The 12,939-nt window shown below is 37.9% G+C and overlaps 1 protein-coding gene across 3 annotated transcripts in view; it reads left to right on the forward strand.

The window, feature by feature from the left end:
* The window catches only part of PIP4P2 (phosphatidylinositol-4,5-bisphosphate 4-phosphatase 2), a 55,492-nt gene that overhangs the window by 37,466 nt on the left and 5,087 nt on the right, over positions 1 to 12,939 (forward strand). For all 3 annotated transcript variants that reach the window (XM_015082869.3, XM_027064255.2, XM_015082868.3), the window contains one exon: positions 12,495 to 12,585. In XM_015082869.3, the coding sequence (XP_014938355.1) occupies positions 12,495 to 12,585 (91 nt within the window). The remainder of the gene's footprint in view (positions 1 to 12,494; positions 12,586 to 12,939) is intronic.

Here is a 12,939-nt window from a genome sequence, read left to right on the forward strand (position 1 = left end):
TCCAGACTCTGAGCTGTCAGCACAGATCCCGATGTGGGGCTCGAACTCACAAACCGTGAGGTCATGACCTGAGCTGAAGTCAGACGCTTAACTGACTGAGCCACCCAGGCACCCCGACAGGTCAACTTTTAACATTGAAAATATGGGTTCATAGCTTAATTGGTGTGGTCCCTAGTTTGATATAAAAACCGTATCTATTTTGAGGAAATCCTAAGAATGATTTCTAGGAGAAAAGAATTGAAGTGTCTGAATAGAATGTATGTAATAAAATCTATTTATCTCTGCTAGATCTAATTCCAACTCAATATAGCCCCATAAGAATAACTTTTTACAGCATATTTCTAGCTTCAAAGGAACAGATACTTCCTTTTTTATTTGTGAAATTAATCAACTGAATTCTTAACTTTGTTGAATTCAGTAGAAGTCTGTACGCGGAGAGGCAAAGTGGATAAACCCAATAAGCACACAGAAAAATATATACTTTAGAGACACTCCCCCCACATGTACGTGAATATGTATGTGAATGATCCAGATTTCTTTTTTTTTTTAATGTTTATTTATTTTTGAGAGAGAGAGAGAGAGTGGGGGAGGGACAGAGAGTGGGAGACACAGAAACCAAAACAGGCTCCAGGCTCTGAGCTGTTAGCACAGGGCCCGACACGGGGCTCAAACTCACAAACCATGAGATCATGACCTGAGCCGAAGTCGGACGCTTAACCGACTGAGCCGCCCAGGCACCCCTGAATGATCCAGATTTCTGAGTGTTATTTCTGTTTCCACAAAAATGAAAATATTAAATTGCAAACTGTCTTCACCAAGATCACTAAAAATTCTGTGGAAAATAAAAAGCAGAAACTTTTTGTGATTAGCAGATTGTATGCTAAGCACAGTGATGGTTACTTTATATACAGAGATACCCGAACTGTAATCCTTTCAGCAATCCTGGAATGCAGGAATTATTATCCTCATTTTACAGATGAGGAACTGTTAGAGAGGTTAAGGATTTTGCTCAAATGACTTGGGTAATTATTTTAGAACAGTGGCAATATTTTGCTGATAATAAAGAAGTATTGAATGTCTAGATAGTCTATGGTTAAAATATCACAAGACAGTGTATTAATGTTAAGAAGAATTTATATCAATTACTTAAGGAACAACTTGCAAAGACATTTCACATGGAATAAGTCTGCTTAAATATCATTCTTAAAGGAACATTTATGGAATTGGGATCACATGCTAACCATGGGAGGACTCAGGACATCCGTTACTTATTTGAGTAAAGATACTGTTGTCACATGAACACTCATGGCTTCTTGTCTACATTTTCTTTTCCCTTGGAATGTTTTTCTTCGTAACAAAATGATGAGAGAGACATCTGTTGTGATACGATTCTAAGGAATATTATTTCTTTAAACACAAATATAAAATACCCTAAAACTATTTTTAAGTTCTAGGAGTTACTAAATCATCACTAGGAAACCCTCACAGAACATGTGCTGGTTCCCCCAGGGGCCTCCAGAGACCAAGAAGCGTTTTTTCATGTCACTGTTTCTTACTCATGCAGTGAGTGGGGCTGTTGTAGCCGAAGGTGAGGTTGCTCTTTCAGGTGGGTGGCTTGTGGCCACTGCGGGACAGGAGCTGTAGTCCTAGCCCTCTGAGAGTCCTACTCGTACCCTATCATTATAACCGTCCTCAGGCTGGTAGAGACGGCGGGTTAATCCACGGTGATTATCACTGAATATCATTTCTCTGTCTCAGTGATGTACTCCTTTGTGGATCACCTCCTGATGTTTTAAATAGTGGTGGACTCTTACTCTCTTTCATTTTGCTGTTTAGTGCTTGCTTTTATAATTCTCCGTGAATTCAGTAAACAGTCCTCCACCAGGTACTGGGCGCTTGAAATAAAAGATGTAACCTTGCCTTCGGGGAACTTATTCTTGTGGGTGTAGGGAAGAGAATAGGCAACTAGAGTAAAGTTTTTTAAGTGCTTTGGAAGAGATACACCCTGCCTTTTCTGTTCTCAGGAGCCCTCCCCCCAGATTGGAGGGAAAGGGAACTTAAGACTTCCAGGAGGGGGGTATATGAAGTAAGTCATTCAAGATGAGTGGGAATGATGTGAAAGAGACTGCAGGATGCTTCCTTGTAGAAGGAGCTACCTGTGCAGAGGCACAGTGGAGTCAAAGTGTAGACGTGGTATTAAGGAAATGGAATAAATAGGATTGAATGTGAAGGTATAAGAGAGAGATTGTGCTGAAGGATGGCTTTATATCTGAGGGGCTATAGAACCACTCACTAAGACAGGGAATCTAGCATCTAGAAAAACTAGGTCTGGAAGAAAGATGCTACACTCATTTTGAACATATTAGATACAAAGACAGTCTAGGTTTGCCAGATTGGCTAAGTCTTCATCCCTTGAACTTCAGAGCCATCCACTTTTCAAACTACTGATCCTGGATCAATATGGCCATGACTTCTCCCTTCCTTTACCAAGATAACTGACAGCTGAAAGAATTCTGTGTTGGTTATCTTTTTACAAAAGTATAGCTTTACACTTCAACAAAACCCTGGCTTAATGCTCCGGTTGGAAGTGTCCCTCATTAACTCCCTCTTCCGTTCTCCAAAATAATGATTTCCAGATATTTACTGTTTCTCTTAGGCTCCCATCCCTCACGCTACTACTCTCGCAGGCTCGGCAGATGAGTCGCCTTCTGCCTCCGATATGATCGAACCTATCTGTGAACTCCCTCGTCTTTGCGCTGCCTGCCTGTACGCTGTGTGCCCTTCATTTCCTCTTCACACAGGGAGGGGGTCTCTTCCTCTCCGTGCTTTTCCCTTCCCTTAATCACGGCACCCATTCGCTCTGGAGTGAAGTGCAGTTAGCCATCATCCCCACTAGGCCACTGAATTTGTTCTGATAAAATTCACATCGCCGTTGCAAATTCTAATAGGTCTGTTCAGTCCCCATCCTGTTTGTTTTCTCTGTAGTGAGTATTAGGTTCTTGTTGATCATCTTCTTTTTTTCCTTACAATTTGTTCTTTGCGTGAAGTCCAGGTACCACTTTTTCCTGGTTTCCTCCCATTTCTGAAAACATTGCTTTGCTCTCTCCTTTGTTGATTTCACTTTCTCTTCCAAGTTGTTAAATATTGCTCTTCTCGCGGGTTGCAACTTGACTACACTGTATCCTGGTTTTCTCATAGTTTCTTCTGCCATTTGTATACCATGAAATCGCAACCAAAATGCCACTGAATCACCCCAGATCTCTCTTTGGAGCTTCGGATATAGATATACAATCTGTATTCGCTATTTTCCCTGTAGTTATTTCAACCTGGGTGTCCACAGGCATCTCAAATGGTCATATCCAACTTCCTTACCCCACTCTACTAAGTTTCCTTGTATGTTGGTGAGTATATTATACTAATGGATGTTATCCCGTCTGCCCAGCTGACCACGCCAGAAATCCGAATGTATGTTTACTCTCCATATCCAAATGGAAGCAATTCTGTTCCCTGTCAATTCTGTCTCTTGACATTTCAATTCTGTTCTCTTATTCTCACTATTCTTGCTTGAGTTCATGTATTTAAGGTCCCTCTCCAGGACTGTGATCATAGCTTTGTAATTTATCTCTTGGCCTTCAGTCTCGCTGTTCTCTATCCATCTATTAGAAAATGACCCCAGATACAAATGTGATTTTAAACTCTTTGTCTTCACGTTTTCGTAGCTCCGAAATTCACGGTCATGGCATACAGTTGTGCAAGTTGTATACTTCACAACGAGGTGCTGTTTTCATTGTTATCCTAGGTTTGTCTATATATGTGGCATATAAACTATCCTGAGGAAGGATATATTCTACTTATCGACATAAATGCACTATATGGATTATTATAGGATAGGCCCATTGCCTAAAATCCAAAATCAAACTCCAATTTTCTTAGCAAGGTTTAGGTGTTTGCCCCAAGGTGTAGGTATTTGCCTGACTTCCCTAGTGTTATCTTTATTATGCACCTTTACACACAACCCACTATGGGCCAACTTCAACAAATTCTTCTACTTCTATAAATATACAATAGAGTTTCTTGCTTCTGTCCCTAATCCTCATCCTGCTAGGCCTGGGATGACCTGGCTAGTCCCTTTCTCATTATTATAAATCTGGAAAATCCCTACCTAACTTTACATATTAGCTCATACAGCCCTTGCTTCCACTGCTCTCCTCTCATACTCTCCTACAGAAACCTTCTCCAGAAGAAAGGTTATTCCGCTGCTTGTTTTTTGAACAAAATTCTTACTTTGTTCATACCTGAACAATGCCACTGTTACCTGCTAAAATGACTTACTTCCTTTCTCATCTATCCACATCTTACCCTATCCTTAAGCCTCACCTAATAAAACCTTCCCTGGTGACTTCCTCTGAAAATTGTGCTGTAAATAACATTGCTTGGCATCGCCTTCATTTTCTACATGTTCTTTATACTGCTCGTGGCCCATAAGGGGAATATTGTGAAGGGGAAGGTTAATAATTTGAAGAGTGAATAGTTACATGTTTGGGAAGTATTGCATGATCTTTTCCTTTTGGGAGATTCAGTCTCCATATTTTGCATATTAGAGTCTCTTGACTTTCACATTCAGTAAAATGAAAGACTAGTTAATAATTATACCAAACATCCTTTTAAAGGCATAGCTCAGTTCCTATGAAAGTTAAGAAAATACCTAGGGACCAGCAATAAAGAGGAAATGGCAATCAGGATTGTCATTTCAAATATCCTGAGAGTATTTGCCAATAATAGGGGTCCACAGCCTTGGGTTTCCATGTTCAGATGAAGAACAAGAGAAAGGCCTTGGCCTTGCAGAAAGTGGAGAATTGGAATACCATCTTTTGTCCCCAGAGAAAGTCCTTCATGGTCCATGAAAAGAGTAGTCAGGAAAAAAATCCACCAGGAAAGGAATATTACAAAGTACAGGTTTTAGAAGAACAATGACTTTGAGCCTTATATTTTACTCTTTTATATGGTCTAGGAAAACCCAGTCCCAGAAATCAACTTAAAGTGGTTTAGGGTTTGCCTCATTCTAGGGAGCCTAAGAAAGACAAGTGAAAATTCTCTGTGGATGAAGCCACCCTAAACCATTCTTATGGCTTTCTTACATTAAGATTACCAAAATAAATTTTTCAACAAAATTTACCAACCACATGAGGAAACAAGGTCCTATAAGCAGCATCAGCATCAATAACAAACAGTATAATTAGACTCCCAAGGACTTCACATATAATTATTAGTTATAGAATGTGTTATAACCATGTGTAAAATGTTTAAGAAAATAGAAATTCGAAAACAGTCTATAAAAAAATGAACAAGCACACACTTGAACCTGTACACAAATTTGCATAGCAACTTTATTCTTTATAGACCCCAGTTGGGAACAACCCAGATGTCCTTCCATGGGTGAATGGTTATACAAACTGTGGTACTTCCCTACCTTGAAATACTACTTAGCAATGAAAGGAATGAGCTATTGACACATGCAACAGCTTGCATGAATCTTGAGGAATTTATGTTGAGTGAAAAAAATAAGTCCCACAAGGTTGCCTACAGTATGATTCCATTTATGTAACATTTGAAATGGTGAAATTTTAGAAATGGAGAACAGATTAGTGAGTACAGACAATAGGCAGGTGGGAGGGATGTGGGTATGGTTATGAAAGGATCTTTGTAGTGTTGGAACTGTTCCGTATGTTGACTGTGGTAATGGATACTTAAACCCACACGTGTGATAAGATTGTGTAGAATTAAACACGCACATACACAAATGAGTATAGGTAAAGAAGGAAATCTGAGTATCAGTGGATTATATCAGTGTCAATATCCTCGTCATAAATACTGTACTGTAGTTTGCCAGATGTTACCCCTGGATACATAGCACCAAAAATGCATGCGATCTCTCTATATTATTTCTTACAACTGCTTATGAATCTACAGTTGTCTTAAAATAAAACATTTACCTAACAAAAGCAACAACCAGGTAGATTTAAAAGAAACAATAAAACATACAGAAATTGAAAGTTACAGAAATTAAAATGCAGTAGACAGGTTAAGCAGAAGATTAAGCTGAAAACCAACATTGTAGATTAGAAGATAGAGATAAGGAAATTACCCAGAGGGACACAGAGGTGACAGTAATATTAGGAGAAATATATATGAGAACATTCAAAATATATCTGAAGGCAAAAACAGAATGAGATGGGTGGGGCATTTTGAAGAGCTAATTCCTGAATATTTTCAGATCTATGAAAGGTACAAGCCTTTGGATTTGAAGAGAACAATGAAATCCATGCGAAAAGAGCAAATGCATTATAGTGAAATTGCAGAAAACCTAAGATACATAGAAAATATTAAAATCAAAGAAAGAAAAGAGAGATTTTTTTTTGAGATTTAATTTTTTTAAAGTAATCTTCACACCCAATGTGGAGCTTGAACTCACACACCTAAGATCGAAAGTCTCATGCTCCACCAACTGAGCCAGTTGCCCAAGACAGATTTTTACTGTAAAAAGGATGACAGTTTTGCCCACAAATATCTCAACAGCAACAATGGAAGCCAAAAAATAAATTTAAAAATACTTCATTAAGAGAAATTAACTATCAAACTGGTATTCTAGAACTATCTAAACCATAATAGAATAGTGCAGGCAAAATAAAAGTGTTTTCAAATGCAGAACCAATGAACCAACCACCAACAACAAAAAATCCAGAATGTTTACTATCTTGATATCCTCACTGAAGAAACTGCTAAAAAGTAATTTAGGAAAAATGGAAAAATATCCCAGAAGATGGTTCTACAAGGAAAGAAGAAAAAGTAAACGAAGACATTGTAAACAGCCATAAAGAATGTTGAATAAAATAGCAAAAATAACAGTAATGGTAATATTAATGCTAATTAATTTATAGAAATAAAAATAGAACAGAACTAAAATATTCTTTTTTGAGAGACAGGGTGTGAACAGGGGAGGGGCAGAGAGAAAGGGAGACACAGAGTCTAAAGCAGGCTCTAGGCTCTGAGCTGTCAGCACAGAGCCCGGTGCAGGGCTCGAACTCATGAACCTTGAGATCGTGACCTGAGCCAAAGCCAGACACTTAACTGACTGAGCCACCCAGGTGCCCCATAACAGAACTGAAATATTGGAGAACAAGAACATGTAAGCTGGGAGCGAATATTTGAAGTTAAAACTTCCTAAGATTCTTGTATTTATTGGAAAGGTAGATTTACTAAATGATTTTAGTTTTTAAATGTTAGGTATGTTAAAATTTTATATGCAACTACTAAGTTAGTAGAAATAAATTGTAAACCTACACCTTTATAAATGTAGGTGGAAAATAAACTAAAAGAATCAAAGTTAATCCACAAGAAATCCAGAAAAGAGGGTAGAAAAGCACAGTAAATACAGAAACCATAGAAAACAAAATAAAAGAGCAGAAATAATCCATATGTATATATCAGTTGTCAGAATATGTGTAATTAGGCTAAACTTCTCAGTAAGACTTGCCAGAAATTATCAGACTAGACTGAAGCCCATCTGTGCAATCTGAAAAACAAATACACGAAATACAGGAGCATAGGATGGAAGTTAAAGGAGGGAAAAAGATCAAATCATGAAACCCTCAGCAAAGGAAAGATATACCAGGCGAACACTAACCAACGTTAAAATAGTAATATTAATATTAGTTAAAAGAGCGGACTGCTGTTCTCTTCCTTTTATCAGAGGAACTGACCACCCAGCTAACCATATTTTCTAGCCTCTCTTGCAGAAGGTTGTAGCCATGTATTTAAGTTAAGGCCAATGGAATACGGACACAAGTGATGAGTGCAGCTTCCTTATACTCTCCTGAAAGGCAAAACTACTTGCCTTAATTTTCTCTCCCCTCTTCCATGTGACTGAAAAAGTCACCTACAGCAGGAGCCTTGTCACCTGTTGCATCTGGCAATGACAGTTAATCATGGAACCATGCTGTCTACCAACCCTAAGCTGTATTTACCTTTGAATTCTTTTCTGCCAGAGAAATAAACTTTTTTAAGCTACTGTATTCTGGATGTCTCTATGATAGGATTCTTGCAGGTACCTAAGTATGTCATATGCTTTAGGGTAAAAAGAATTATTATGGTCACTTCATCAAAAACATAAATTTTGAATTTGTATGCACCACATAATATAACTTCAAAATTAAGTAAAATAAAAATTGATAATTATAAGGACTGTACTCCTGTAGACATAAATATGAAAAGGTAAACTCTAATACTTTTAGAAGACTTTAAAAATATTTTTATGACAGGTAGGAAAGAATTTCCTACACAAGGAACAAAAAGCACAAACCTGAAAGGAAAATATTGATAACTTTTACTATATTAGAATTACTTTATGGGGCGTGTGGTGGCTCAGTCGGTTAAGCGTCGGACTTCGACTGAGGTCATGATCTCACAGTTCATGAGTTCGAGCCCCGCATCGGGCTGTGTGCTGACAGCTCAGAGCCTGGAGCCTGTTTCGGATTTTGTGGCTCCCTCCCTCTCTCTGCCCCTCCCCAACTCGCGCTCTGTGTGTGTGTCTCTTAAAAATAAATACACATTTAAAAAAATTAAAAAAAAAAAGAATTACCTTACATTACATTGATTTCATGAATAAAAACTCATTATCCAAAGATGTTATTAAAAATGAATTTTAGAAACCACAGGCCAGAATCCTCACCAACTGTACCAAGTTGGAATTGCCACTACTATCACGGATTTCACCTCATTGCTGTTTGCAAGATCCCTGGTGGATGTAGTTTAAAAATTTTTAATAGCCAAGACTTCACTCAGTTATTGGCACAGTCTGTGAAGCATGGCTTTGAGACAGTATACGAGGTTACTAAAACATGTATGCGCATAAGCTTTGTAAAGCGTCCGGGAGCAGGACACTGGCACCAGCGTGTGACTAGCACCCCCTGCTGGACTGAGATCCACTTGCATGCTCTCCTCCAGTGGCTGTATCAAGTCCTTATTCAGATGGGTTCACCTCACAATCCTGTAACATCTGAGTCTTAAATGGCCTCAGGCTTCTGCCTCTTGAAAACTGTTGAGCCCCTCCTGTACCTGAAGGATGGATGAGGCAGATGTGATCGAGAACCCACAAAGGAACTTTGATGATCCTTGACCTCTGTGACCAATTGTTGGATTTGGAGATGAAAGCAAAACAAAACAAAACAAAAAAACCTTGATAACATACTGTCAGTACCAAGAACCTGTTTAGTTTACGTTGTAATTCTACAATCAACTAAAATGTGTACTTTTAGCAGAACTTTGTGTATAGTTAAAGGAGAGATGGCCAAGCCAGGGACAGATTACCTATTTGAGAAACGGTCCTAACAGATTCTTTTGTGTTTGGCACTTTAAGGTCATCGTTTGGCAGAAGTTTAGCATTAATAATCTTTCTGAAGTGTGTTTTAATCAGGTTTAGAACCCATGTTGAGTCTTCTTTTCATGGGTTTTCATAATATTTCTAAATTATTTGTTTAATAATTTTTTTAAGTTTACTTTTATTTATTTTGATAGAGAAAGAGAGAGCGAGAGAGTGTGAGTAGGGGAGTTACAGAGGGGGGGGGGGAGAGAGAATCCCAAGCAGGCTCCGTGCCGTCAGAGAAGAGCCCTGCATGCGGGCTCCATTCCATGAACCGTGAGATCATGACCTGAGCTGAGGTCATGAGTCAGATGCTTAACCGACTGAGCCACCCAGGCCCTCTGGGTTTTGTTTGTTTTTTAAGTAAAGGTTAATCTTGCTGATTAAGAAAAAATAGGCTAAAAGAAGATATAGACAGTGTACATAGCTGCCTGGAATAGTATGCAGATTATGTAAATATCATCTGTGAATCAGTAAGCTGAAGACAGCCCAAAACAAAGAGATGATAATATGAACAAGCACTTAATAGAAAAAACCAGTAGTCAGCTAATGTTTGAAAAGATGTTCTCTCTTGCTAGAAATCAGGGATATATATGTTAAAACCGCAGTGAAATACCATTCACACCCATGAAATTGTCAAGCATGGAAACAATACCAAGTTGAAGTGTTGATGTGGGAGGAGCATTGGAAGCTCTCACATAAAGAGAGTAGGGATATAAATTTAGCATTTATTCAAGTTGAAGATATGTCTACAATACAACCCAGCAATTCTGTTCCTAGGAATATGTTTGACAAATTCCTGCATATGTATGTAGGAAATATAAAGGAGTGTTCAAAGCAGCATTGTTATAATAGCAAAAAGTTAAGGAAAAAAAAACCCTTGGCTCTCCATCAATAGGGAGAATGAGTAAACTGGCACTTCTGTGGTAATGAACTAGATCTCTACATATCCACGTATGGGTATGGAAGAGTCTCATGTAGAGTATTCAGCAAACGAAAAAGGGCAAGTCACAAACGTGTACTTTAGCATGTGCACATACAAAGTTTTAACAACATGCAAAACAATACATATTGCATACAGATTCCACCTGTGTAATAAATGTATATGAGCTTTTTCAATCTATGCAATAGGTGCTCGTTGGTCATTGCTCTATCCTGGCAATAACATGGCACTTGAGGTGTAGAGTAGCAATAGGTTATTTTTTTTCCTGGGGAGACTTCCCAGAGGTAGTGACTGTAAATTGGGTGATGAAAAATGAGCATGGGTTTTCAAAGGAGAATTCATGCACTGAAATTAATGTGCTACAGCTCACAGAAGAGCTGCTCCAATATTCACTTAGAACCTTTTGATTTATTTAATATAGATTTTTTTTTATTATTTAATATATAATTCCAATAAACTGAGTTGGTTTGTAATCCATGGCAGATTAGACTGCCAGAGGCCGATACACAGGTAAATGAGAAATGATAGCCAGCTGTGAGGTATAAAGGCAGGGCAAACCACCAAATGCTTGCATAAGAATTAAAACCAAAAGTAGTCTAAGGCTAAATATAACATAAAGGCAGTGAATCATATGCCCTGGTAACTCTAGATAGCAACATATACTATGCTGACGATGACCTCAGGTTATCCAGACGTTTATGTTTCAGTTCAAGAATTCAGGAATATTTATGATATATATTTGCAATGATAGTTATAACATTTTTAAAAAATATTTGGAACTTAAAGGAAACCATTTTTCTGTTCTGCAAAGTTAACCTGTTTGGAGTAGCAAATTTCTAAAGTATGCCTACCAAGTAATGTATTTCTGTATTTCGTTTATTCAGCATACGTTCCTTGAGCACTTATACATGTGTTAATATATTTATGCTTAGGAAAAATAGAAAGTGCTAATTTGGCTGTGTGATCTCTGCTGTGCTTGTATCGTTTTGAAAATTACAAAAATTAGAAGTATAAATAACTAAAAACTTTTGGATTTAAAACTTCAGGTGAGAAGTACGATAATATATGCTTTTATGGATTTCCCATAGGCTTCTCGGAGTATGTATTAAAAGATTTTGAAAAGTTAAATCTCTTTAATCTTGTAATCCTAATTCTAAATATTTATCTTGAGAAAACAAAGAAAACTAAGGAGAATGCTTTAAAAAAAATTTTTTTTAAACGTTTACTTATTTTGGAGAGAGAGACAGAGACAAAGCATGAGCAGGGGAGGGGCAGAGAGAGAGGGAGACACAGAATCCGAAGCAGGCGCCAGGCTCCGAGTGGTCAGCACAGAGCCCGACATGGGGCCTGAACTCACAAACTGCAAGATCATGACCTGAGCCGAAGTTGGATGCTTAACTGACTGAGCCACCCAGGCACACCAAGGAGAATGCTCTTAAATGATGTTTACCTGGCATTATTGACAGTAATGAAAACCCTAAATATCCAGTAGCAAAGAATTGGTTAACTTATGTTATATTCATCCATCAGAAGTCCAATTTGAGGATACTTAATGACAGAAAAATACTTACGTAGGTTGGTAAATTGCAAAAATAAAAAAATAACAAAATGGCTGGAGGAAAATATGCCAAAATACTAGGTGACTAAAGTAATGGGATTAGAGGTGATTGCCTTTATCCTTTTTATTCTTTACTCTGTTTTCCAAATTTTCTAAAGTAAATATAGTAACTGTTATAACTGCAAAAAATCAAGTGCAATTTGCAAGATAGCATGTATTTTCCATCTTAGAATACATTTTTTGAAATCTATTTTTATCTTGGAAGATCATTACTGACCATAGTCGTCCTTTTGTGGATACGGTCAATAACCAAGACTTGAACTTTGTTTGAAGCCACAGTAATGAAATATAATCAATATAATAGGGTAGAATAGAAATTATATAATTAATATAATATAATTTACCATTTATGATTTTAACTCATTAAAAATGACATTTTTATGCATGTTCTTGTCTCAAATGGAAGAAATAAATGGAAGCACATATGTCACTAACACCGTAGAAGCAAACTCACAGAGATGAAATGGAGAATCTGCGTGTGAATAATGCTCTCTTTTGCTGTCGTGAATTTTCAGTTCTTCAGTGGGTAGTGCGCTCCCACGAAGACGCTGCTGTGCATATATTACCATTGGAATGATCTGTATTTTCATTGGAGTTGGATTAACTGTGAGTACTACTCTACCTCACTGTTAGAATTCTTTCTTCTCAACTTTATCAGTAGTAAATTGATGAGGCCTGAACCTTCAATGATCCCCAAAGAGCTCCCCGGCATATTAGGCCTGGAAGCTTCTGAAGGCCTGTGGGCAATCTGAAGCCCACTCCGTGGGCCTGTTTTTAATGGAGGTTGCCCATCCTGCGAAATAGTCTTTTGGGGCTCCTCTAAAGGTTGTTGACGTTGGGGACTTTACCACCCATTTAACAGAGGGCCACTGTTTTTATTTAGTGCCATGGCCAAAGCAAAGGCAATACTCAATCAGCTACGAAGTTCTGAAAAACCATTCTCTTTGTTTCTATGAAGCA

Source organism: Acinonyx jubatus, chromosome F2 (genome assembly GCF_027475565.1).
Source record: "Acinonyx jubatus isolate Ajub_Pintada_27869175 chromosome F2, VMU_Ajub_asm_v1.0, whole genome shotgun sequence".
Classification (NCBI taxonomy): Eukaryota; Metazoa; Chordata; class Mammalia; order Carnivora; family Felidae; genus Acinonyx; species Acinonyx jubatus.